This window comes from Rhineura floridana, chromosome 17 (genome assembly GCF_030035675.1).
Source record: "Rhineura floridana isolate rRhiFlo1 chromosome 17, rRhiFlo1.hap2, whole genome shotgun sequence".
In the NCBI taxonomy this organism is placed as follows: domain Eukaryota; kingdom Metazoa; phylum Chordata; class Lepidosauria; order Squamata; family Rhineuridae; genus Rhineura; species Rhineura floridana.
Window position 1 is genome coordinate 24,354,019 of NC_084496.1, and position 27,824 is coordinate 24,381,842.

Sequence of the window (27,824 nt, forward strand, 5' to 3'; positions counted from 1 at the left end):
TGTGCCCCATGTCACGATCTCTTTGCTGCCACTCTGCTGCTCTTAATGGTGCTTTTTTTTGCCATTATTACATTTTAGGAATTGAGGAGCACACAGTTCCCCTCACCTTTTTCTCCTCACAACAACCCTGTGAGGTAGGTTAGACTGACAGAGATTGACTGGCTAAGTATCACCCAACGAGCATGATGGTTGAGTGGAGATTAGAACCCAGGACTCCCCAGTGTTAGACTAGTGCTCTAACCACTAGGCTTCCCTGGCTTAAACTTGCCTCATTCTTGGATGTCACTAAGCCTAACTTCCAATGAAGGTAGCAAAGACAACAAATCAAGGGAGCCTGCTTGTGCAACAAACCACTTCCATCCTCTGGACCACTGCCCAGTCCATCCCCATGTTGGAGGCAGGTGCTTGGAAGTGCCTTTTTGCCACCCACTGATGCGTTTTTGTCTCCTTAATTTTGTCCCCAAAGGAGGCTCTGAGCTGTGAGAGTGTCTCTCTAGCCATCCCTGACTTAGACCTGCTGGAGGGAGGGGAGGATCCCTTGATGGAGTTCGCGGCCTTCCACTCTTCTCACCGCCATCTCCTGACACCCTCCCACAATGCCCTGGGCGGAGAGGCCGAGGTGACTGTATGGAACTCGCCATGGCTTCTGCATCCCTTTATTCCCATCATGCTTCAGTGCTGTGCTGCTCAGCGGTAGTGGTGTGGCGGTGGGGGCAGCAGCATCCATGTGGCACCATTGTCCTCTTATTGTGGCTTCACAGCTAGAAACAGTTTGTGTTGCCAGCCTCTTTGTCTCTTCTTGATCCTTCCCGCCCTGCCTTCTTTCCATGATAGTATTGTGTACTGTGCAGATGGGCAACAGAATTAAGGCTGCAGAATTTGCTCCAGGGAATAAAGCATGTTTGGAAGGGCCTACTGACCCTTGTCACTGTGGAAGGAAGCCAATATCCATAATAATGACCTTATGGCAGGGGTCACCAGCTTTTTTAGACCTGTGGGCACATGTGGGTTTTTGAGTGAGGGCTGGGAGCACCCCCCCCCTTTGGGCCACTTCTCTCCTCCAGAGCAGGCTCCCCACACGCACAGCGAGTCACAAAGAAAGTCCACATACACCCTCCACTTCCCCAGGTTCTGGGTCAAAGTCAGATGCAGTAGAATTAATCTGAGCTTTGGAAAGTACATAGAGCTGGAAGAGGAAGTGGGAACTTCCAACTTCCTCCTTCAGCTCTATTTTTCAAGGGAGAACACAGTAACCATCCTCACCACCTCATGACCAAGGAAGCAGTGAATGGGGAGGGGGGCTCAGAGGCTTCATGGGCCCCAAGGGAGCAGCAACATCAGAAATATAGGGAGCATATCAGGAATAAAGGGCATTTCTGGGGGTAGGTGACCTTTCTCCCGCATGTTAGAGCTCTGAAAGAGAAATAATGGCATATTTTGCATTAACGCTCCCATTCAAAACACATTTTCTATGAAGTGAGTCTTATTCAATTTTTTTTTGTATGGGTGTTAATTTTTTAAGTATTATAAGAATGTTGATGTTTTTGTTATATGCCTTCGAGTCAATATTCATAGTTTTTTCATGTAAGAAGTATTCAGAGGTGGTTTACCATTGCCTTCCTCTAGGCCTATGGCACCCGGTATTCCCATCCAAGTACTAACCAGGCCTGACCCTGCTTAGCTTCCGAGATCAGACGAGATTGGGCATTTTCAGGGTAGCATGGCCGTAGGCTTTCTTCGAATAGCAGCCTGGTTTTAATTTCCAGTTTGTGATTTGATAGTGAAAAAATTCCACACTGATCCAGTGAGGGGTAAACTACTTCCTTGCCCCCACTTACCTCCCACCAGGGGCACCCTCTGCAAGCAAGGCATGCAGGTGTTGACTGCCTAAGCAGTCTGCACCAAACAATCTGACTGTGACAAGCTCTGAAACAGCGAGCAACCATGACCAATAGCCTTTGACAGGTCTCTCCTCTGTGACTTGCTTTTTTTTTAAGCCATGCAAGCCGGTAGTCATGACTAATTTTGCAGTAATGACTTCCATAATTTAATTATGCACTGTCTGAAGAAACGCTTTTTTGTCTGCCCCTCTACCTCTTGCCCATCACTTATTTGGTTCACTCTAGTTGCTGTATTCGGAGAATGTAATAATTTATGACCTATACCACATCTTCCCACGCTGCTCAATGCATACGTTCCCTTTGTTTAGATTTCCTGCTTGCTCCATGTATTGCTTAGGGGGTTCTCCAGCTCTTCCAGTTGAGGTAGAACCCCCTTCCATTTCACAGGCAGCCGCACAGCAGCAGTGCAGAACCTCTGTGTGTGTGTGTCTGTCTCCGTCTGTCTTTCATACACACAGGAGTGAGCTGAGGTCTTGCAAACTCTAAGGCAAGACACACATACAGTGTGTGTGGGAAGGCAGGGCTCCCCACTGCCAGGCAGCTTGTCTACTCCCCAGCAAGAACTTCCCACTGGATTAAGTCAGCAGTCCTCAATCAACCCCCTCCACTGGTCTCCCAGGGATCTTGAAAAACCCTGCTGGATCAGATCACTTAATTGCATCTGCTGGTCAAGCACCTAGTTCAATATTAACTCTACAGCAGCCTACTTATTCCTGCCTGTGTCTCCTGGTAAGCTCACTGGGAGGAGATCACTTGGAATGCACTGATGTGCCCAGAAAGAACTTGCCCAGGGCCCTTTCAAATCTGGCACCTGCCCTGAGCTTCTTTAACCTCTGAAAAAGTTTGGCTGCCGTCATCTAGGCCTCGGTAAGAGCTTGCTACTAGCTTACTTCACAACTCTCCTTCAAAGTTCGTAGTACTCTGAATTTTTCAGTGCAGTTCTCCAACCAAAGAATATGTACCAAAAAAGCCATTATTTGTGAAAATATGCATTCTGTTAGGGGAACATTGCTTGCAAAAATGTATCTGTTGGGCAAAACTGCATACGGAAATTTGTATATTTGGAGAAATGTGCATGATGCTTACAAATGTTCGTGCAGAATTATTTTTTTAAAAAAGTGCAGCAATTAGGTGAACCAAATTTAATATTAGATAAATAAGAAACTGAGACAAACAGAAGCTGATCCATCCCTTTTGGCCTGTCTACTGTCATGCCTTTCTCCCATCTAGACATGGAGTTTAACCGCAGGAGGGAAGAGTGCTCTTGTGCCTGGGTCCTGCTTACAGACTTCCCCTGGGCATTTAGTTGACCATTGTGAGAAGATGATGCTGGACTAGATGGGCCACCGGCTTCTTCTTATGTTCTGAACTTGGCAGTACCAAAAGATATCTATCACTTTCTCTCCTTTTTTAATGCCAGAGCACATGCCCGCACACACACACACGCAATCAGAAAGGGTAAAGCACATTTGCTTTGAGAAGGCCTCTCCCTGGTCTCCTTGAGCCTTGACCATCTGGAATGCAAGACTCAATTAGCTTCAGAGAGAGTAAGTGGACAGGAAATTGGCTGAGAGATGTGCAAAAATTGACATTTGTGTCCTGAGAGACCACATAAACTGCGGCCATGTTGAGTCCCCAGGCAAACAGCTTATTAACCTTGAAGGGAAAGCGGGGATGGAATGATCTTCTTAAGCTAGGAGATTTGAGAATCAGAAATTTAAAAAACCCATTTTTAGCATGCAGAAAGAGGGAGTAGTTTATTTATTTTAAAACGTTTTTTTAAAAATCTGCCCTTCTGTTTCAGGGAAATACTCAAAGTTAAGCCATGAAAAGATAGATCAGGTCATTTAAAGAACATGGTTTCCCACAAAGACTCCTGAAAACTGTAGTTTATCCCTGACAGAGCTGCAGTTCCCAGCACCTTTAATAAACTACAGTTCCCAGGATTCTTTGGGGACTCCATGTGTTTTAAGTGCACTTTAAATGTGTGGTGTGGATGTGACCTTTGTGTCACAATACTATATTTAATTTAGAAGAAAATCATATATATAAACAACAGAAGCAAATTAAAACCATTGTCAAGCAATAAAACATTAAAATGGATAGAAACATTAGCAGATTGTTATTAAAATACAGCCCCCCCCCCCAAAAAAAAAACTGTAAGAGAGGTGTTTTACTGCCCTGCACAAGGTGAGTAGAGATGAAGCAAGCAATCTCACTTGAGGAGGGTGTTGAACAACTCTGATTTGTGGCAAAGAGTTTCACATGTCAATAGCAGAGCATCCGTTTTGCATGCAGAAGTACCCAGGTTAAGTCCTCAACATCGCCATGTTAAAAAAAGGATCTCATGTAGAGTTTGTGATGGTAGAGAGGCCCTTCTCCTCCTCAGATCCTAGACAGCCTGCCAGTCAAGAGCACACCAGGCATAGCCAATTTGGTGCCCTCCACAACTCCCATCAACCCTGACCATTGGCCAGGCTGCTTGGCTAGTTAGAGTCCACTAACATCTGGAGAGCACCAGCTTGGCTACCCCTGAAGTAAAGGGATCTGACCCAGTATAAAGCCACTTCCTTATGTTTGTAACTTAACTGTGAACTGTGTGAAGAAGTTTAACTTTTTCCTTTACCCTGAACCCATTGTCTATTATTTTCACTGGGTGATTGGACTGTGGCATTTTGGTGCCAACTCCAAATAGCGTTCTCCATGGTAGGAAAACAAGCTATGTAATTTCAGTATTTGCCACCCTCTAATAGGAGTCCATTAATACCTCGATTTGTCTAAACTGACCAAGATTTCTCTTTCTTTCCCTCCTGTTTTCACTGATTTGCAACATAAGTCACCTCTCCAGCATACATTTAAAGCACATGGCTTCCCCCAAAGAATCCTGGGAACTATAGTGAGGGAACTACAGTTTCCAGGATTCTTTGAGGGAAGCCGTGTGCTTTAAATGTATGAGATTGTTCAGGACTGAAATTGCCACGCTAGCTGTGATTCTGAGAGGCAGAATAAATTTGCAGACAGCAAACGAGGGATAAAAAGATAACAAATCTGCTTCTTTTATTATTATTATTTAATACATTTATCATCTGTTTTTCAAGAACACACGTCACACAGCGGCTTATAAGTGCGTTTAAAATACAATCCCTAAAATGTCACACAAAGCCATTAAACTATCCACAACCCTAACCCTAACCCTATCCACAACAATGCTTAAATGCCAAAAGCCAACACAAAAACAGCAAGCAAACCCAACAAGGCCCCAATGTAGGAAATCAATCTGCAACACCATTTGGCATTAGTCTCCAAGGGCCCCTGAGAAGTGGGGCATCAAGGCCTGTTGAAAAATAGCAAGGGATGGGCCTGACCAATCTCACATGGAATCTAGTTCCACCACTTCTCCTGCCTTCGTAAGAACAGGAGTGTAATGAAATTTGAGGACAGGATGGGTCCCCATCAGCAGCTAGAGCTGCTAGGGAGCCATTTTGAAGGGGAAGAATAGTACTAGACCTTTCAAAATGGCTGCTGGCACGTCTCCCCTCCTGTTGCCCACCCCTGCTGTCACAATTGCCGATTCTCTCCAGGGAGTGCAAACATTGAAAAACAAACACGTAGCACTGCTGTGGATGTCTGTTCTGTGGAAATCCTGTGTTTTGTGGAGTTCTCTGGCACTGTGGGGAAATCTGTTCTGTCTGGCTTTACGGATGTGGGATGAAGGTGTGGCGTGTTCTTTTATGGGGCAAATTTGCTCTGTGGAACAGTATGGCGGATAATGCATGGGCCTCTGTTGATTTGTTGAAGCCACCTTGGCTTATGGAGAGAAGCACCGTGTGGTGGGGTCTATCCTAAACGTTTTGTGACATGAACGAGAATAGTATCCATTAAGCTCCTTAAATGCTCAGGAAAAATACTAATATCCATTTAGGAATGTGTGGATACTTTGTGTGAGAAATTTAACTACGCTTATTGAAACTCTTTTCAGAAATCCCTTTTTTGAAATCCCTCAGAGGAAGGAACTGTTGTAGAATAGTGAAGGGTGAAGCAAAAGGTTCCCAGCAAAAGTGGGCTTTAAGGAATGATTTAGAAAAAAGAGTGGTGTCATGCAGCCGTTTTGGGAGGGCATGGGAATGGAGAAAATAGGAATTCCAGAGTTATTTAAGGGAGGGGGATCTGAAAGGGAATTCCAGGCATGAGGGGGAATGGGGGGAGCCCCTAACACCAGGGGATCAATGGTAATCTGGAAGGTAGTCTTGCAGCACAATTGCTCCACAGAACACCCACAATGAAAGTCTCACCCAGGACTGCCACAATTGGGTCATTTGGGATGCCTCCTATGGGATATCAAACTCAGTCCAGTTCCAATCAACGCATATAATCGCCCCACTACGTTCATTGTCTGAATTCACCCATAGTTAGGGGAAGAATGTTGAGCAGGATTCAGACGTGAGGTCTAGGCTTCCTCAGTTTCCCCCCTAACTCAGTCTTTCCCTCTCTCACTGATCTGCAGGAAGCCGCTACTGGCATTGGGCAGCCCCAGAACCTTCTAACAGTTCGCAAGATCTCGGTGGCCCGGATGCATTCCTTACCCAATGACAGCTACATGTTCCGCCCTGTGATGCCAGCCAAAAACCCCTTTCCCCTCCATGAAGTGGAGTTGGAGGCCTATTCGTACAAGTCACCAAGAGGTACTGCATTTGTGTGGGACCTTGGGCCGGTGTTTTGTTTTGTTTTAAAAAGACGCGCCATGTTCATAAAACACATGACGCTTCTGTGAATCATGTCAGAACTGTTCTTTGAAGAACTGCCCACCTGCACAATGGCTGCTGGGCAGATTTCACAGCCACAGTATCACTGAGAATGCAGTTATCTTGAAGATTGCCAACAAAGGAGGGGGTCTTTTTAGTGGTGACTCCTCATTTGTGGAATGCTCTACCAACAGAGACTCACCTTACTTTAACATCTTATGAGCACCAGGCAAAGACTTTCCTCTTCTCCCAGGCATTGATTATTAATCAGAGATCGCTAACTATTAATTGTTTTATACACCAGTACCTCCTATGGTGCACAAAAAGTTCTAATTAAGTATCTCCTCAAAAATCCACAATACATGAGACTGTTTGCTCTTTCTGCCTGTTTGTGCTGGCTCAGCCAATCCCAATTGAACAAATCCCCTTAAATATATCCACATTTCATTGGATGCCGGGACAGGGCACTCGCCCTCCTTTCCATTCTGAACAAAGGAGAGGTGTATAGAGCTTCTCTCTGTGAGTTGTGCAGCAGTCACTGATTTAGGTGCTTGTTCCCCACCTTGATGGAGTGACTAATGGTGGGGCGCCCCACTGTACAATTTTGTGGTTTTCCTTTTGCTCTTTTATACGTGGCTGCCATTTTGAGCCTCCACAGAAGCAATTTTGTGTTATGCCATGCCCCTCCGGCACCCATTTTGTGACAGGCACCCATGGTACTTTCTCAAAATATCACTTGTGCCCACTGGCCCAAAAAGGGTGGCAACCCCTGGTTAACAACTTTGTTAACTCTGGGGGTCTTTTAGCTTACTAATTTCATGGTGGTCATAATCATGTGTATGTGATTGGAAAAAGGTGGATCTGTTGCATTTCGAATTTGTCTGATTATAACTGTTTGTAACATTTTGTATATTTTTTATGTTACATTGCCTACGGAATTTTTTTAGCAATCTAGCAAATAATAATAATAATAAATAGTCAGAGAAGATTTGATTAGTAAGTTCCAGTAAAGTAGGGTTGCCAAGACTAAACCACTACTTCCAGCAGCGAGGAGATGCAGCCAAGGCAGGCAAAGTCAAGGCAGAACATGGTGACTCACAGGGCCAGAGCCTAGAGGAATCTTATAGGTCAGGTGAGGAGCTAAAATGGATTCTTGGAAAGGCTCCAGCAAATAGTCCCGATGCAGTAGTTAGAATGTTGCAATGGGGTCATCACCCTGATCTTTCTAATAACTTCCTGGCGCATAGCGTTCTTCTACTTTGGGCTTACCAGACAGCAAAATCAGTGATGTTTTACAAGGAAACACTGTGAAAACATTTTAATGGCTATCTACTACCACTAAAGTGGGGAGGAACTGCCTTCTCTGGCAAGGACAGAACCTGCTGGTTGATGGGGCAATTAAAACAGAGGATGCAGGCAATGAACTGCCACAAGGAGCCATTAATATCCGTTGGCCCGCAGTCCCCATGAACGCCCAACGAAACAGCGGTAATGGAACCAGGCATGTTTCCATATTCATAAAGGATAGAAAATGAAAGGAAATGGAAGCATACTTTCTTTGGTTTTAGATGTATTCTCTACATTTCTGTCCTGTCCTTTCTTCATGGAACTGAGACTGGGCACACATGTACTATAAAGAGATCTTAAACGTTTATGCTGGAACATGGGCCACAGCTGAACAACAGGGCATCTGCCTTGTGTGCACAGTCTCAGGTTAACTCCCTGGCATCTCCAGGTAGGACCAGGAGAGATCCCTGCCTGAAATCCTGGAGAGTCACTGTCAGTTCAGTGTAGAAAATATTGAGATAGATAGATCAATGATCTGACTTGGTATAGGGCAGCTTCCTATGTTCCTATAGGGCCATATTATTATTATTATTATTATTATTATTATAATAAAAATTGTATCCCGGCCTTCCTCCCAGCAGGAGCCCAGGGCGGCAAACAAAAGCACTTTAAAACATCTTAAAAACTAAAGACTTTAAAACATATTAAAACAAAATAAAATTAGAAACGTATTAAAACAAAAAAATCGTTAAAACATGTTTACAAAAACAACATTAAAAATATCCTAAAAAGCCATTCCATCACAGATCAGACCCTACTTAAAAGGCTGGCTGAAAGAGGAAGATCTTCAGGAGGCGCTGAAAAGATAACAGAGAAGGCGCGCCTGTCTAATGTTGAACGGGAGGGGATTCCAAAGGGTCGGTGCCACAATGTTGTTGGACTCCAGCTCCCATCACCCCGGACCATTGGCTATGCTGGCTGGGGTTGATGGGAGCTGAACTCCATGAACATCTGGAGGGCCACAGGTTAGCCACCCCTGCAATAGAGAGTCAGTGCAGGCATTAGAGTACCTGTAGAACCCACTCACTTCAGAAGATAAAGGGTCAAGAATACTTGTTGCAGTAACTATTAGAACCATCACTTCTGATGGGTTCCAGCTCTCTGCCTTCCCTCCCCTTCCCAGCTGGCTTGCATCAGCTTTGTCGCTCGAGGTCTCTCACTAAAACAGCATCTTTCTTTGTCTTCTAGGGTCCATTACCTCTGTTCGTTCCCAGCCTGTGGGGACTTGCTCTTCTCTGAGTGTTCCACGGGAGGCTTTCCAGCCAACAACCCCGCCTCCTCGACACGATGGCGGCCCATGGAAGCTTCCACCTCCACGGTCTCCCAGTCTCAACAGGCTGCTCTGTAGACAGGTGGGGCACTGTGATGCGTCCTTCCCTGGCTCTCCCTGTCAGGTTCCTACCTGCGCGTGGCTACTGCCTGTCACTAGGCACCACCAGTCCGGACCGCTCTCTCTTATGGTTTCTCTCCCCGCTCTAGCACAGATCTCAACAGATCCCCCTGCTAAGCAACCACCAGTAACGTCCCAATACTAGTATTCCCACAGACTCTGAATACTGGTATTGTTACTCTCTTCACCGCTGCCACCATTTGTTACAGTTCCCCTTCAGCCTTGGTCATTACCTTACCCTCCCTTCTGGTCTGTGAAACCCCAGCCAAGGATCAGGCCTTTGGTAAACCAAATTAAGTATTTATTACAGATAACAAAGCTAACAAGATTAACAAGATTTCTTCTTAAGGCACATAAGCATATGGTTTTACTCAATACTAATCCGAACTCCACCTCCCTCCTTCTTCACTCCCTCCTGGCAAACAACTCTCTAAACCCCACCAAGCAATCCACTCTTTCTCTTCTCCCCCCCAGATTCCACTCTCACTCTTCCTTTTATACATTCAGCCATTTTAAACACTCAGCCAATCATCTCGCATTCTACTGCCCATTCCCTCCCCCTCTTTCACTCCACTTACCATGTATCTTCTAAAACAACAACACTTACCATATATACATTAATATAGGAACATCACAGGCACCTCCACATTCAACTGCTCCCCTACAATTTGGGGAAATTAATGATACCTCGGGGAGGGAAGGATGGAAAAAATGGGTCAATTTCAGCTCTCATTTTCCCACTCTTAAACACAGTTCTTCATGTTTCTGCAGCAATTTGCAAATTTATTTTTAAAAAATCCTCATGAAAATTCTCCAGCATTTTAGTGTGAATTTCTCCTCATAAACACATTTGTGTAGGAAGTTTTGACTAATGTACACATCTTTGCAAACCATTTCTCATCATATAATGGGGTTTTTTTTGTTATTTTCACTGGTATTTTCATTTTTATCCACACTTCTAGTATATGCATTTTTGTAAACGCTGATTGGTGGACCGCATTGCAAAATTCATGTTAAGTGCAAATTTCAAAGGATGGCTATGTTACAGTTCTTATACTGTTTCGGAAATTGTGAAGATTTGGCTTGAAGTGCGAACAGAGTCAAAATTGTCGCCCATCCCCAGTTTGCTACTTTCCATTATTCTCCATTCATCTTGCATTCTCCATTCTGGATGACGATACCCCCCTTCTCTTGCCACCTATTTATTTATTTGGTTAACTGATTTTTTTCCCTTACATTTATATACCACTTCTTCTCCAAGGAACTCAAGGTTGTGTACATGGTTCTCCCCCTCCCCATTTTATCCTCACAACAACCCCGTGAGGTAGGTTAGGCTGAGAGACAGTGACTAACACAAAGCCACCAGTGTGCTTTGTGGCTGAGTGGGGATTTGAACCCTGGTCTCCCAAGCCATAGTCCAACACTCCAACAAGTACACCACACTCTACAAGACAGTCACCTACAGGAGGGTCATCCAAGTAAGCCAAGCACAGCTGGGTTGGAGAAAGGCTGGGTGCCTCCCCAGGCAACACTTGGAATTCTGCAATGTGGGATTCACTGCCACAGGGGGTGCTGATGGCCACTAGCTTTAGATGTCTTTAAGAAGGGAAATTAGACAAATTAATGAAGTAAGATAAATCAGTGTCTTATGATAGCTAATGGCACTCAACATATGAACAGCCTGCTGGGTCAGGCCAAAGGCCCATCTAGTCCAACATCCTCCTCACACAGTGGCCAGACAGAGACCTCTGGGAAGCCCACAAGCAAGACCCAAGTGCAATGACACTCTTCCCACTTCCGATTCCCAGCAATTGGCATTCAGGGGAACGCTGCCTCTGACAGGACAGGGAGAACATAGCCATCGTGGCTAGTAGCCATGGATAGCCTTCTCCTCCACAAATCTGCCGAGTCCTCTCTGAAAGCCATCCACGTTGGTGGGCATCACTATCTCTTTTGCCAGCAAATTACATAGTTTACCTATGAATGAAGAAACATTCAGCTTCATTGGATGGCTCTGAGTTCTAGTACAATATAAACTGGGGGGGACTTCCTGTATAGGCATATAACTGATTGCATTCCTGATCTTGAAGGGCCCATTTCCTCTGTTTCCTCTTTGCATTACAGGAGGCCATTCAGAGGGATTCTCTGGATGGCACAAGTGCAGATTCTAAGGATGGCATGCAAGCTGAAGCCTGCAAGAACGTGTCACCAAAAACGCTGTCCCAGAGCATCCTGGGACCGCCTCTGCTTCACCCAGCCCCCATGTCTCTGCCTGGGACACCTCCTCTTCCCCACGCTTCACCCCCCAGGCCTGCGAGCGTCCGTACACGCAAACACACATTCAGTCAGCACAGTATTCCGAGCAGGCCGTCCAGCCGTAGCAGCAATCCAGACAGCTCACTCTTCGAATCTTCAGACCTGGCCGATGAAGAGGTCAGCCACATCAACAGTTCTGCAAGGGACTGGGGGGGACAACTGGACAGCAGGGACCATTCTGACTCTCCCTTCACCTCTCCCGCTCCATCCCCCATCCCCCTCAAGAACTGCAGCACAACCAGCCTAGGGGGGAACAGCAAAGAGAAAGACTTGAAGAAGTTTTACAGTGTTGACACTCGAGGGTTCTTGGCCAAGCCAACTTGGGCAGATGACCAAAGAAGACACTCTATTGAGATCTGCCCATCCATCGACGACGGGGATCGTAGCTTCATAGAGTCATCAGAGGAGAAGAAAAAATGCCCTCTCCACATCCAGTCAGAATCTGAGTACATCCACGGTGTTCGGCGGAAAAAGAAAATGAGCCCGCCTTGCATTTCTATAGATCCTCCCATGGAGGAAGAAAGCAACACATCCACGCGTACCAAAGCATCCGAAAACAGCCTGCTGCGGAGAAGGACCCCATCGTGTGAATCCACCGCCTACAGGGACTCCTTGGAACTTGCCGACAGCCAGCCCGGGGACCCAGTCTCCAAGGCAGACCGCCGGGCCCCGCCTCCTTCCCGTGGAGAGCATTTGACAATCCCGAACTTCTCCTTTGAGCAGTCTGATGTCAGCTCCGCAAGTGGTCTCCCGGACTGCCTCTTGGATCACAGTCAGGCCACGCCTCTCTCCACTGATTCCCCGCCCAGTGACAGCGTGGCACTGGAACTTCAAAAGATAGACCATTTGAAAACTCAGCTCAACAACCCTGAGCAAAGCCAAGAGGCTGTTGGTGGGACTAGAAGCCCTCTACGGAACCACGGACTGGTCCCCGCAATCACTGCAACAGGCGAGGATGTCGACGAACCCGTATAGCTTCCGAGGGGGGAGGTCAAGAGTGAACTTAAGGGCTTTGCCACCCAAGTGGCTTTGAAGTGGAAAAAAGATTGAAAAGCCACAACTCCGTGGCTGACGCTTATCCCAAAACACTTGTCTTTCTCTTTAAGCGCTGTGAAGGTTTTTGTTGTTGTTGTTTAAAAAATTTCAAAAGAGAAGCTGGTTTTTAAAGCAGCAACAAGGTTCAGGGTAAAGGAAAGGAGGGTTTTTTTCCCTTTCTAAGCGGCACACGGAGTAGCTTTTCCTATTTTTCTTTTCCTCCCCCCTTTCCCCTCCCCCCGGTGTGGCCTCGATCACATTGATTTGGGTTTCGAGCCTTTGTTTTATCTTTTTTAAAGAAAAAAAAATAGGATTTAAAGAAACAAACTTTTTTTGACTTTTTCGAAATGGCACCTTTTATTATTGCACGGAAAGTTGTCACAGGAAGCGAAAAATGCCCAGGAGATGCAAGTTGTATATTGTCTGTATATCAGCAATTATAAATAGAAAATAATGTATTTGAGAAATAAAAAGAAAACACACACAAACGAGCCACACACACACAAACGACAACATTCACATTCACATAGAAGCTCTTCTCTTCATAATGCACATATTTTTATAGGGAACACTGGACCTCATCCAGCTATAGTTAGTCACATCTAAGTCCCACTGAAGCCAACAGAGAGTCCTGTGGCTTTCAATGGAACTTGCAATCCAATCCTATGAATGCTTACTCAGAAGACACAGTGGCCCTGATCCAACTAAACTCCTGCTGAAACCGACTAACTTGCCCCTGTCATTTTAAGGGTGACTCGTTTTGTCTGCATTAGACCAGCTTACAGGGCAATCCTATGCATATCTACTCAGAAGTAAGCACCACTGAGTTCAATGGGACTTACTCCTAGGTAAGTATGTATAGAATCACAGCCTTTGTGAGTTTCAGTTGGACTTATTTCCTAGTATGTGTGCTGAAAGCTGCGGCCTCAGTTGCTATAAACATTAGCTGGATTGGGGCCTGTCATTCTTTTCTTCGTTTCTTGCATTAACATCGGATTCTCAACTGGGTGATGTATTGTCAGATTCTAAGTGGAAGCTTAATGACGATGCTTCTTGTTCTCTCTCATTTTGACCCTGATATACCAACCCCTTGTCTCTCCTCTGCTCTTCCTGACTAGCCATCCTTCAAGCTTCAGCTTGCAGCCCATGTTTTGATATGTCTCTTCTGGCTCCACCTTTTGCTGTCATCTTTTTTTGTTATTATTTGATGTCCTCGCTACAGGAAACGATGAAAACCAAAATAACTACTGAATTGTAGCCAGTGCAATAACAATAAGGTATTCTTTCTTCTTATGGGTACAGAAGCTGTCCTTTTAAAAACATTTTACATATATTCCAAGTGATTATTATCTTTCTTTTCTCTCCCCACCCCAATCTGTTTACTTATGGAATTCAGGTTAAATGCTGCAATAATCTGAACTTTAAAAAGTGCACAACGAGGGCTGGACGCAATGAAGGTGATTTCCGACGTTGACGGAAAAAAACAAAAAACAAATAAATAGTAAATTATTTCATTATTGTTCTTTTTGTTCACCAGACGTAGGAGTAACCAGAATCCGCCTAGAGCGAAGAGAAGAAAAACGATGGGGGCAGAATCCTTGCCATATTCAATAACAACCATTTTTTCGGGGGTAAAATCTGAAAAGAAAAAACTTCATGCAGTTTTTGGGGGAATATTTTATTAAAGGGGTGGCCAACCTTTGGGGGCCATTTGGGATTTTATTTTATTTATAAAAGCATTTATATACCGCCCTCTCGCAAAACATCAGGGCAGCATACAGCGACATAAAAACATTTAAAAGCAAAACAAAACCATCATTAAAATGACTGGCAACTCAAAAAAACATTTTAAACAGCTGCGTAGGCCTGTCAGTACAAGAAAAATCTTCAAGAGACTCCCGAAAGTCAAAAGCGAGGATGCCTGCTGGGAAAGTGTTCCACAGTACGGGACTGGAGACACTAAATGGCCGGACAAGAATAATGATCCCCTCAGTGACTGGGCTGGGAAATAAGGGCTCAGGCAGTCCTTAAGGTAACCTGGACCCAAGTTGTTCATGGCTTAAGGTAACCTGGACCCAAGTTGTTCATGGCTTTGTATATCGACATCAATTAATTCTGAGAAAGTACCGTGGGCACCAGTCACAAAATGGCTGCTGTGGGGGTATTGGAGAACAGAAAATGGCTGACATGGGGTGCAGCCAGAGCTTGGAAAAGTTACTTTGTTGAACTACAACTCCCATCAGCCCCAGCCTACAACTACCCAGTTGTAGTTCAAAAAAGTAACTTTTCCACGCTCTGGGTGCAGCATAACACAAAATGGTTGACACATTTAAAGGAGCAGAAAAAGTGATAGGACCTCACAACAGTGCAGGCATGCTCCTTCCTCAATGGGAAAAAGGCGCCTCCATCAGCCTCTGCCATGCTCGCGCACGGAAATAAACTCTTTGCACTTATCCTCTGTTCAGAACAGGTATCAGGGCAGGTTCCAATCCTGGCATCTATGTTTAAGGGGACACAAACAGGAGCTGATCAAGAAGAGCAAACCCTCTGTTGTGCATTGTGCATTTTTGAGAGGACAGGAGATACTGACCGTCACACTGGCGCCAGCAGGCAACACCTGTTCTACTATGAATGGGGGAAAGCCAAATGTAAGCAGCGCTAACTGGCTGGCACCTGTACCAGCAGCAGCAGCAGCATACCTCCCAGTCTGTGGAGCAATTTTAAAATATTTGCAAAGGATTAAAGAAAGGACATATAGGCCCAGTTTGTGTGTGATACGATACCAAACCACAGCTTAGTGTGAACAAGCAAACGTGCAGATTCCCAGTGCAAAGATTGTTCTTCCCCAATCCTGTTGCAGCTATGCTGCCCAGAGCTAAGCCATGGTTTGGTTTAGTGTTACCTCCAAACCTGGGTTTGTGGTTTGTCTGGGGGGAGACAAACCACGGGCCCAGGTTTGTACACATAAGCTAAACCATGGCTTTGCCCTGGCTAGCATGGCAGCAACAAGGCTGGGGGACAAGCACTGTGACCTTACTGGTTACTCTGGAAACTCGCGTGCTTGCTTGCTTACACTCAGCCATGGTTTGGCTTCGTGTTCCATGCACAGCAGGTCATAGACAGATTAATATACTTGTGAGAAGGGATGGGAAATAACTTAAATTCAGTCGGCATTTGAAGGCAAACCGGATTCGCACTGGGAGGGGGAAGTTAAACCTCCCTTCCCCCATCATTTGCAGCATTTTCCCAATTCAAATTGTTCCTCCCCAAGCTTCCAAAACCTTACAGGTGCATCTTGCCTTGTGGGGGTAATAGCAACTTTGAAGCGGGGTGGGTGGGTGGAGCGATATTAATCAGGCAAACTGTGCAGAGAAATGAGTTAACCTTTTTTAAAAAAAAAAAACACAGGAGATCCTATTCATGGATCGACAGTGCCACGTCTAGCTTGGTCCTGAGATGACATACCTTGTACATTGTAAGCAAACGCTTACCTTCTTTTTGTGGCTCAAATGCCTTTGAGAAGCAAGAGATGAGGAGCAGTCATATTCAGGGGATATAGTCATTGGCTTCTGCTCCATCGACAGCATGCTGGCTTTTTGAATCTGCTGCCAAGGGCTGGGTTGCAAAACTGAAGGAAGAAATAAGGAGTGCTTCAGGGTTCCTTAGTTCACCTGAGAGGACCGCAGCGCAAGGGCAGTGTTGAGGTGGGGGACATGGCCAACAGCAGGGGTGGGGAACCTTGCCCAGGGGCTAACTACAGCCCTCGTCGCATCTCTGTTTCGCCCTCGGGACTTTCCCATTGTCACACACCCTCCTCAGCCCCGCCTCCTCTTCCCAGGCCACCTCAGCCCTGCTCTGTACCCACCTTGAGTGGTTTTGCCTGGCTGGAGTGTGTCCTTGAGTGCTGATCGTGCCTCGTGCTTGCCTGGATGAAGGATAGAGAGCGGGTGAGAGTCTTTGTAGAAGTCTGCCTACTGCACAAAGGTAACATTCATCTTCTTTGCCCTGCCTGCTTTTGCCTCCAGCCCTGCCCATCACTGGCATGCGGCCCCCAGAAAGTCGCCTGGAAGGGAATGCGGCCCTTGAGTTGAAAACAGTTCCCCAGCTCTGCCCTACAGGTAGAATGTTGAGTTTCTTCTAGGGAGCGGCAGAAGCAGGACTACCCTCTATATCGACAGCCAACCGGTTGCCTTGTGTAGGCAAAGCAGCAGCAGCCTTGCGCAAGAGGGAGGCATCAGCAGAAAAAGGGGAGGGAGAGGTTTGCAGAAGTATAAAATCTATTTAGAAAAGACCTAAAGGAGGGGATCCTTCCCCTGCAAAAAGCTGAATGAGAATTGAGCATATTCAGTGGCCACAGAATGCTGAGTGACTGGGGGGTGTGAATGGAAAAAGAGGGAGAATGAAATGAGAGTATCCTGGAAAAGGGCATGGCTGGCTGGCACCCTGAACAGGCGCTGCAAGACACCCGGCAATGTTGTGTTTGAGGTCCCACTGGCATATACTAATAGCAAAATCATTCTTATGTAGCCAAGATGGCCCCATCCAAGCCCAAGAGGAAGTCAGCAGCAGGTTTAGGGAACCTCGAGGTTTGCAGGGGCAAGATTTTAAGGTGGGGGGAAGAGCTCAGTGATGCCTCAGCATACTCAGTGGCCAGAGAATGCAAGCTGATTGTTGGGGAAGGGATGGAAAACCAGGTGCGAGGGGGAATGGAATGGGGTCTCCTAGAGAAGGGCATGGCTGGCAGGCTAAAACCCTGGAGTCCTCTATGGTGCAATATTTTGTTTATTTATTTATTATTTGATTTACATCCCACCCTTCCTCCCAGCAGGAGCCCAGGGCAGCAAACAGAAATGCTAAAAACACTTTAAAACATCATAAAAAGACCTTAAAATACATTAAAACAAAACAACGTTAAAAACATTTCTAAAAAAAGCTTTAAAAACTTTTTTTTTTTTTTAAAGGTTAAAAATATATTATTAGAGAAAACATATTAAAAAGCAATTCCAACACAGATGCAGACTGGGATAGGTCTCAACTTAAAAGGCTTGTTGAAAGAGGAAAGTCTTCAGTAGGCACCAAAAAGATAGCAGAGATGGCGCCTGTCTAATATTCAAAGGGAGGGAATTCCAAAGGGTATGTGTCGCCATACTAAAGGTTCATTTCCTATATTGCGCAGAACGAACCTCCTGATAAGTTGGTATCTGTTGAAGGCCTCACCTGCAGAGCGCAGTGATCGACTGGGTATATAAGGGGTAAGACGGTCTTTCAGGTATCCTGGTCCCAAGCTGTATACGGCTTTGTACACCAAAACTAGAACCTTGAACTTGTTGCAGGTCTTTTAAGATGGTCCTTGTCGTGACATGTACATGCATTATCTAAATTCCTTTAAACCTTTGTAGTCAGATGCAGATTTTTCTGAGCTAGCTCTGGCTTTCTCTACTTGTGTCTTTAAGAGGCATGCAAGGTAACAGAGAGATAAACAGCCAGAATGTGGAGTCAAGGGATGTGGACTTTTTTAAAAGCAGAAAAAAATGCATCTGCGAGTGCTTTTTGCAGGGGAAAGGGGCAGAACAAGGACAGAAGCCATGTTCCACAAAAAGCTAATGCAAAAAAGTGACCCCTTGTGTAATATGTTAAACTAGAGACTGCATCCCTGCTTGCTTCGCTCACCAACACACACACACACACCCCGTGGCTCCATTTGCCAACTCCACTGCCAATTCCCACGGCCAACCCATTTGCCTCGCCTGTCCCTCCATCGCCCGCATTCTGCACTAACCCCTCCAAGTCCACTCATCACCACCACCCCAGGCACCCACGCTCCTCTCCCCCAACCTGCTGGCCTCACCTGATAAGCCATGCTTTTGTTACGCCGCCCTGCTGCCGCACCAACATCACACTGCGTTACACATCAACATGGCGTGACAGTGTAAGTCTTACCTTTTGATATAGAGAGAAAAGGGTTATGCATAAAAGAAAAAGGAAGGAGGGAACTGGGCCTCCTGCTTAAAAGCATGACCATGAAATTCCAAAATGCTTGGTGATATCTGAGCATGAATTAAGGATAGGGAACCTGTGGGCCTCTGCCAGATGTTGTTGGACTCCACTGCCCACCAGCCCCAGCTAGCATGGCCAACGGTCAGGGATGGTGGGAGTTGTATGAGGATAAGTCTCGGAAGGTTGACCTATACCATATCACAAAATGGGGGCACAGTACGACAGCTTCAATGCACAAGGGGCTGATCCAGTGCAAAGAGGAATTTAGCAGGAAGATCAAACAATATCTTGCATATTGCAGATTTTTGAGGGGTTTTTAATTGGGATCTTTCACAAGAGCCAGGCACGGAAAAAAGTGCCTTGCACGCATCCTCCCAGAAGGCAGACACTGTGTTATTGTATCGCAAGAAGCTCCAGTCCTTGGTGGATTGAACCATCTCTTCGTAATAAATGTGGGAAGTGCCCTTTTGAAGGATGCAGGCACAGGTGGAGGGAGGGAGGAAGCAAAGCTTTTGTCTCACCTTGGACCCTGACATTTTCTGAGAGCTGGCACCAAAGCTGCCTTCACACTGCCTTTTGTTCCATTATTCTGACGATTTCTTATCAGGTAATTTGCGCATTTCATTTGATCTTTCACACAACATAAAAGCTAGTTCCAGAAATCTAGTGGAAGTTTAGCGCTCATTTCCGTGATGATTCCAGACATAATCCGTTTGCAAGCTTGGGCATCTGGGAAATTGCAGGAGTTTTGTACTAGCTGCAGCTGTTTATGTGATAGGCATCCTAGTGTGCAATGTTTTTCCACCCTCCAGGTGCATATCAATATTTTTTTGTCTGGCCAAAATTGTACCAGTATCCCGGCATAGGAACGGGTAGCCACTTCCTCTTCTACCTTTTCCCACACATACCCTGTGTGCAGACGCCCCACAAAAATAATGTCAGATGCTAAAAGAAGAGCGCTTGCATGGTGACAGGATGAGATCTTAGACTTCCTGCACAGCAGGGAACTATAGTGTGCATGTGTATTAAGGGTGAGGGATGAAAATAAAACGTCGTTCATTGCAACAGACTGAAAAACATTTGTGCAAAATGCCAGTATATCAGCTGAAAAAGCCATGGTTCCTTCACACAACAGATACTGCAGCATGACAAGAATGTTAGAAATCAGGACATTTAATCCGCAAAACTAACACAATAAGCCCCGTGTGCGAAAGCAGCCGAAGAGATAAGTTTTGCTGCATGGAATGAACTGTAATGGAGAGATGGCCAAACTTTTTTTTGGCCTAGGGCCAACCCTCTGGGGCCATACGCCAGAGTGGAATGTGGACACCCCCCCCCCACACAGGCCAAACCTTCGCCTTACATTTACAGCACTCTGATATCACTTTAAACAGTCACGGCTTCCATCACAGAATTCTGGGAATTGCAGTTTTGTTAAAGATGCTGAGAGATGTCAGGAGGCCCCTATTGCCCTCTCAGAGCTAACATGTTACGAATCTGTCTCTCAAGGGTCAAGAGCCAACAGAAATCTGAAGTATATTCATTTTATTTATAATCACGCTTCTATCCCACCTTGCCTCCAAGGAGCTCACAGTGGCGTAAATTTCTGATTGTATTGACTAAATTTACACACACACACGTTAAATGGAAAACACACAGACTTCCCAAACAAACATGGATATATCCATAATTTTATCCTCATAACAACCCTGTGCGGTAGGTTAAGCTAAGAAATAGTGACTGACCCAAGGTCATCCAGAGAGCTTCATGGCTGAGTGGGGATTTGAACCCGGGTCTCTCAGCTCCTACACTCTAACTACAAAGAAACAATCTGTGTGGTGTAGTATAGTAGCTAGAGTGAATCAATCAATCATTTATTAGTGCTGGTAATAAATGATTGACTGATTGATTCACTCTAGCTACTATACTACTCCACAAAGATTGTTTCTTTCCACCCCCTCTGAAGGAGCTTCAGAGGAACATTTTCACAAAACCTTCTGAAGTTTTCTTTCTTTTTTTAAGAGTCCTAATGAAGGCCTCGGAGAAGAAAGACTTAAAAACTCTGAGCCATAAAGACACATCCCTGCCTTAAAAGCTTTAATGAGAGAGGTTTTAATGGCTTAAGTCAATTTAATTATTCATCCCAAAAAGCTTGTGCAAATATTCTGCACATTTATTACAATTCTAGCAGCCTGTATGATCTTGTAATCAGAGATTAAAGGCTGCTTTTCTTTGAATTATGGATATATCCATGTTTATTTGTGAAGTCTGTGCACTTTCCACTTAACCAAAAAAAAGGGGGGGGATTCAGTCAACACAATCAGAAATTTACATGACGTGTCCACCAATGCAACTCCAAACTGAGTTTGCTGTGGCACTCAGGTCCTGCTTACAGGCTTCTCATAAGCATCCGGCTGGATAATGTGAGAACAAGAGGCTGGACTAGAAGGGCCTTCAGCCTAATCAAACAGGGCTCTTATGTTCCTATTGTTCTCCAAGGAACATTCACAGGATCACTTAAACACAGAGAGGTAATCTCTTGATGCACCTGAATCACCCTTTTGTCCACTCACAATCAAGGTGGTGAGAACATGGAAAGGTACATCGTGTTCACCTTCTTGAGAAGTGGATTTCTGGAGCAATTCTAATCAAGAATGTTGCTTGCTTTCAGGGAAGGATGGTTGTTGTATCTCTGCATGAGGCCCTGGTCTCCCAGTCTCGAGATATCCAATACTGACTCCATTGGGAGAAAACTTCTTACTCCTGTTTCAGATTCTAAACGTTAACATTTTGGGGGTGTAAGAGTTTTGACCTACCTCCCATTTTAATTCAGGAAAGAAAGGGATTTCTGCCATCAGAATTTTGGACACACTGGCTTTCAAAAATTTAATTTTAAAAGGAATTTAAAAGCAGATTCTCAAAATTGCTTAGCAGTCTTTGGAAACCATGAAAACACACAGCAAAATGGGCATCTGGCTGGCCGCTATGAAAACAGAATGCAGGACTGGATAGAGCATTGGCCTGATCCAGTAGCCAGGCTCTTCTTATGAAGGCTGTACTTTTATTAACTTCCAGAGTTGTTATTCTTCGTTCACCTGTGTCCTCCTCCTAGACAATGAGTTGAATGTCCCTGAACAGCACCATCCACCTGTCAAGCATCTTGCTTTTGATGCCAGGATGAGTCATTCATTAACAATGAGGACAGACGGTGCGTACAATCTTCAGAGCCGACTGTTCCAAAACAGGGCAAGAGTTCAGATACCAACCAACAGGTCTCTCTTTTCTAAGCTGAACAAATTTGGACTGATTCAGCTCACTTTCCTCAAGGGAAGGCTTTGATTTATTCCTGTTATTACACAAGTCAGCCACACACATAAACAGGGTGTGGAGCGAGAATGGGCAACCTACAGCCCACAAGATGTTTTAAACTCCAATCCCAGCCAGCGTGCCCAGTGGTCAGGGAGGATGGGAGTTGTAGACCAACCACATCTGGAGGGACACAGGTTAGGAACATAGGAACGTGCCTTACATTGGCCCACCCACCCCAGTATTGTCCACACGGCTAATGGCAGCTCTCCAGGATTTCAGGCAGCAAGTCTTGTCTAGCCCTACCTGGAGATTGAACCTGGGACCTTCTGCATGCAAAGCTGATGCTCTATCAGTGAGCAATGGCCACATACTTAGTCTAAAGAAACAGAAGTGGTGTTTTCAACAATGGCCAAGGAGTCGCACCATTGTTAGGTCGTACGCGTGGAACGGGGGCTGAGAGACGACACTTCGCTACAGCTGAAAAACCAGCTCACCGTGGATACCTTCTTCTGAGGTTTTCCCATTAAGGTAAAACCTGGTCCCGCTCAAGGTTTTCATTACAAGCATAACAGTATGAAAGGAAGCTAATTAGATGCTGCTCACAGGGGACAAAAACTGTCACCTTGATCACTGTGACAGGGAAGAGATGGAAGCTTTGACAGAAGCGCTGACAAATTGGGCTGCCTTAATTCAACCTTCCACATCCTGGTGGCCTCCAAATGCTGTTGGACTCCATCTCTCATCAGCCCCAGCCAGCACACTCAATGGTCAGGGATGACAGGAGGGCTAGAGATGTGAAGGCCTGGGGAAAAAACCAGAAAAAGTCTGGGATTTTTTTCGGGGATGGAATGGAAAAATTCAGAAAAAAATGGGGGGAAATGTGTGTTTGCTGAAGTTTTCCAGTTTTTTTCTGGGCTTTCACATCTCTAGGGAGGATCCTCAAGCTTAGTGCAGAAGTGGAGAGGTATAGAGGAACACTGTTTTCCCCCAGATTGCTGATGGTGAGGGGAAGATTGTTTAAAATCAGTTGTTTGCTTAAAGTCACTGTCAATTTATTTATTTGAATGCATATACTATTGGTGGACAGTACCCAGCGCTACTTGAACATTCTAAGAAACTAATATATACATATGTACTTTCTTAATGAAAAAAAGTATTTTCATTCTAATGCTGTTGGGTAAGCTATAATAGACAACATACTGCACAATCCTGACAAATTTAGTTAAAATCACTGCAGAGGAGGCCCGTGGAGAAGGCCTCCGATTATCATCACCGGATTCAGATGGGTTTGTGTGGGGAGTAGAGACTCAATAAGCCCCATGTGTGAAAGCAACCCTAGAAGAATCACAAGTTTTGCTGCATGGAATGAACCTTAATGGAGAGACATGTGAAGGCCTGGGGAAAAAATGGGAAAGAATCAGGGGGAAAGCTGGCTTTTAATGTTTTTCTCGATTTTTCTTCTGAAAAATTAAAAAAAGAGAGTTTTCCTCAATTTTCCAGGTTTTTTCTGGGCCTTCATGTCTGTAGTTGGGAGAGGCGGTCCCTGACCAGTTCAACACCCAGCAATCTTAAATTGTTTCTCCTGAGTGGCTTGTCCTCTGCTGATCTACAAGCCAAAAGGACGACTGTCCTTGGAGTGAAGATACACTCGGCAAGAATCATTTCCCTACAATATATTACCAACTTTCAAAATGTACCTCAGCAGCAACAGCAGTGAATAAAATAGGAGATAATACTCTATACGATGCCCTGGTATTATTCATGCTTGGGCATTTACCGACATGCGCAGAGGAGGCAAGATGCGTCCATTCCTTTCTCAAAGACAACTAGCACGCGTGTCAAAAAAAATTCTCCATTTCTCACAACCACTGCCGACTACTCTCCATTAATTAGCGAGAAAAGAAATTGCATTTGAAAATTATCAAAGAGAAGAGAACGTTTTGGTGAAATTCTCACTGATGGGAAGTGAGTTTTTTTGATGCACTTACCTTATTTCTGATGTGGCCAAGGGGTGTTTGTGAGTAAAGATGTCAGAGAATTCCAACGAAAATGGAAAGGAACAGAAATTGCCAGTTTGCTTATTCGTCTTATGTTCGCAGCGGAAAACAGTCCAGCGAATACAATGGATCTTAGCAGTTGCTTTCAGTCTGCAAACAATACATAAATGATTACATTTCTTCTCCCATTTGCATTGTGTTTCCTTTGTACTGAAATGAAGGGGGTAGTATAACATAACAGCAACATAATGTATGTAAATTATGTAACTAATAAGTTATGCAATTTCACCACAACATACAGGAAGACAACTAATGTAATTTTTGGTGAAAGATGAACTGCAAAAGAACGAAAACAGCACTGCACATGATGAACGCAGGACGGAACAGAAAACAATGCAAAACATCTCTATTTGTGCGAGTCCTTTCTTTCATTCTGCAAAGCATCTCACCAGTGGTGTGCACTCTGCAACTTCCTCGGCTTCCCGCACTTCCATTAAAGCCTGGGAGAAAGTGTCACCCAATAATGCCTTCCACAGGCTTTTTCAGATCAGGAAGTATGGGCAACCAGGGAGGGTGAAAAGTTGCTGGATGAAAGTTCCCTGGAAACTGCAAGTGGGGAGAATGCTGTTGTGCTTAGATCCTGCTTGCGGGCTTCCCATAGGCATCTGATTGACCACTGTGAGAACAGGATGCTGGACTAGATGGGCCAGTGGCCTGATCCAGCAGGCTCTTCTTATGTTCTAATGGGTCAAGGGGTGGAGTCTCCCAAGGTCAGGGCACAGCCTGGTGACATCTGGTGAAGGGAAAAGCTGTCACTAGTGGTGTCAAGAAATAGTACCTGACACATATGGAAGCAGGAAGTGGCTCTGGAAAGTTCTCAAGCCAAACAGAATCACAGACTTTTGCCCCCCAAATCTGGAAGATCTGAAACCTTCAATCCCCACCGAAATGCCAGGCTACCCTCTCTGTGAATATTCATATAACCTGAGAATTGCACTGTGCCACAGAAAGTGAAGCATTTGCTGTCTAACAGACAGACTTCTGGAGACAGAACAACACACTTGAGGCACCACTGCAGAGGAGACCAGGCACCAAGCTAGTTCCCAATGAAGGTCATGTGAAAATAGGTTTTCCTAGCTTGATGCTCTCAGTGGCTTCCCAAGCTACAGCCTGTGATAATAAAATGGGGACATCTAGTGGCAAGGGAAGGCCCAAAGTTACTGTATAAAACAGACTTCGCCAACCTGACGCTTTTCAGCTGTTTTAGACTTCAAAACATATGAGGGCACCAGGCTAATAAAAGCTGTAATAAACCATTAGAAAAGCATTTTCTACAAGAAAAGACTGTGGAGTGCTTGGGACTTCAGAAAAAAAAAGCATGAACAACAATAGTGTATTATTCAATCATTTTAAAATACTGTATTACTAGTGTAATTTTTTTTTGGAATTGTTGACCTTTATTTTATTGCATTTTTAATGTTTTTATTGTTTTGGTGGTTGTTTTTAACGTCTTGTAAACTGCTTTGATGTTTTTAACAAAATAGCAGTATACAAATGTATTTATAAATAATAAATAAATAAATTTAGTTTTTAGATGTCAGAGTAGGACCTGGGAAGCCAGGATTCAAGTTCCCACTCTGCCATATATCTCACTAGGTAGCCTTGAGTTACTGTCTCTCAGCCTAACATACCTCACAGGGTTGTTGCAAGGATAACATCATGAAGGGAAGGGGAAGCCCTGCATGCTTCTTGGGAGGAAAGGTGTATAAAAGAAGTTATTGTTGTTGTTAATAATAACAGCATATTATTTCTGTTATATTAAATGTATAACCCATCATTCTCCACAAATTTATTTACCTGAATATATATATATATTAACAACCACACACCAACTCCTACTCATGACAACCTTTCAAAAGAAAAAAGAAGAAAAAATAGCCCTAAGGAACCTTCAGATGAGAACGGATGTTGTCATCAAGCCTGCGGATAAGGGTGGTGCTGTTGTAAGAGCTGTGCTTAAGCCACCTATCACCAATTCTGGTTCTCATCCTTGTCACTTGAAATGCTGTATCACCTGTGTGTACCTCAGGGAGACAGCCATTTTTACAAGCACTAGGACAGGCAGGACATATTACATCAAACAGAACATCACCTGCAGGTCCTGCAATATAAGTTATGTCATCGAATGCAAAAGACCAGGATGTCATATCCAATATGTAGGCAAAACCACAACTGACCTACGCACACGCTTCAGAAACCACAAATCGGCAATCTTAACAAAAAAAAGTGGAGCAACTAGTTGCAAAACATTTCAACACTGAGGGTCACAGCCTGTTGGACTTTTCTATAACAGCTATAGAGATGCCAACAGATCCAGCAGCATTGACTAAAAGGGAGAACTTTTGGATATACTCTCTGGACACATTGGCACCACATGGCCTGAACCTGGAGGACAGTACCAGCATCACTTAGCTTCTGCAAATGAAGCCCCTATGAGCATTCAATCCTCAAAGCTCTATAACTGCCACCTTGGTAACAGCATTTGTATGTTAGCAGCTGGTGAAGGCAGAAGCCGAAACATTTGGGTATTACAATAAAAACCTCTGTTTTGTTAATCACAATTACATGCATATATTTTTAGGTAATTAACGGAATCCTTACTTATAGGGATCCAGAGCAAGCTTGGGTGAAGTTCTATTTGTTGCTTTCAAAACTGTCTATATATATAAAGAGTTACTCCAAAAACTTCCACATGTATAACGAGATCACCTGGCCTAACTTACAGAAATGACTCCACAACAATAGATCTCACCGTAGGCAAAATGTCACCTAATGAAATTAGGCTTCTATTCAAAGGCCTCAACGTCTGCCCAACACCTAAAGAGCACAATATAGCACAGATGAAATGTGACATCAAAGCATTTGAAAGGAGATGCAGATTGGCTGAATTTTTTATGATGACACTAAGAACAACATAGACCTCTACAATAGAGACCCTCTGCTACAGTTTCTGCCACCTAAAACTTGGGCACCGAACATTAACAGGAATCAAGTCCTAGAAATCTTTCCCTTATCAATAAACAGAGTCAATAACAACCACACACCAACACCTACTCACTATAACCTTTCAAAAGAAGAAAGAATAGCCTTAAAGAATCTTCAGATGAGAAGGGATGTTGTCATCAAGCCTGTGGATAAGGGTGGCACTGTTGTGGTACTTAACACTACAGACTACATAGCAGAAGGTCAAAGACAACTAAAGGATGAAACAACATATAGACTTCTTGACAAAGACATCACCACAGATCTCAATACTCGTATCATATCTATACAAAACCTTACAAGTAGGAAACTTCTTAAAGAGGAGACTGCTGGTCTCCTTGTTAATCCAAATCCCACCCCTGGAAGGTTTTACATGCTGCCTAAAATCCACAAGGCCAATAATCCTGGTCGCCCAATTGTCTCAGGTAACAACACAGCTACTGAAAGGATTTCTCTGTACATTGACTTAAATTTACAAAACATGGTGCAAAACCTCCCATCATATATCAAAGACACCAAGGACTTCTTGCTTAAAACTGAGTCTTTAAACAAGCAGTATCAATTCCACAACAATACTGTACTAGCTACTTAAGATGTCACATCTCTTTGCACCAATATACCACATAATGATGGAATTCAGACTTTAAATGAGTTCCTTAACACCAGGAATACAAACAATCCTCCAACAGAGGTTATCACAACTTTAGCTACACTAGTCCTGACTTGTAACAACTTTACATTCAATGGA

General features: G+C 44.5%; 1 protein-coding gene, 1 long non-coding RNA gene and 1 pseudogene across 12 annotated transcripts in view; 1 reads left to right on the plus strand and 2 right to left on the minus strand.

The window, feature by feature from the left end:
- CACNA1H (calcium voltage-gated channel subunit alpha1 H) overlaps nt 1-14,225 on the plus strand; it is a 206,140-nt gene extending 191,915 nt beyond the window's left edge. For 2 of the 4 annotated variants that reach the window (XM_061599729.1, XM_061599730.1), the window contains exons 31-34: nt 467-619; nt 6,406-6,583; nt 9,179-9,342; nt 11,505-14,225. In XM_061599729.1, the coding sequence (XP_061455713.1) occupies nt 467-619; nt 6,406-6,583; nt 9,179-9,342; nt 11,505-12,671 (1,662 nt within the window). In that variant the 3' untranslated portion in view covers nt 12,672-14,225. The remainder of the gene's footprint in view (nt 1-466; nt 620-6,405; nt 6,584-9,178; nt 9,343-11,504) is intronic. The other 2 variants (XM_061599731.1, XM_061599732.1) reach the window with 2 other exon arrangements.
- The window catches only part of LOC133371853 (uncharacterized), a 32,326-nt gene that overhangs the window by 2,246 nt on the left and 2,256 nt on the right, over nt 1-27,824 (minus strand). For 4 of the 8 annotated variants that reach the window (XR_009759404.1, XR_009759403.1, XR_009759402.1 and 1 more), the window contains exons 2-6: nt 24,026-24,184; nt 18,580-18,671; nt 16,597-16,656; nt 16,223-16,359; nt 13,074-14,369 (exon numbers count right to left, since the gene is read on the minus strand). This is a non-coding gene — a long non-coding RNA (uncharacterized LOC133371853). Of the gene's footprint in view, nt 1-13,073; nt 14,370-14,402; nt 15,230-16,222; nt 16,360-16,596; nt 16,657-18,579; nt 18,672-24,025; nt 24,185-27,824 lie in introns of those variants that run through there. The other 4 variants (XR_009759409.1, XR_009759408.1, XR_009759405.1 and 1 more) reach the window with 4 other exon arrangements.
- On the minus strand, nt 1,626-1,732 carry LOC133372182 (5S ribosomal RNA; annotated as a pseudogene).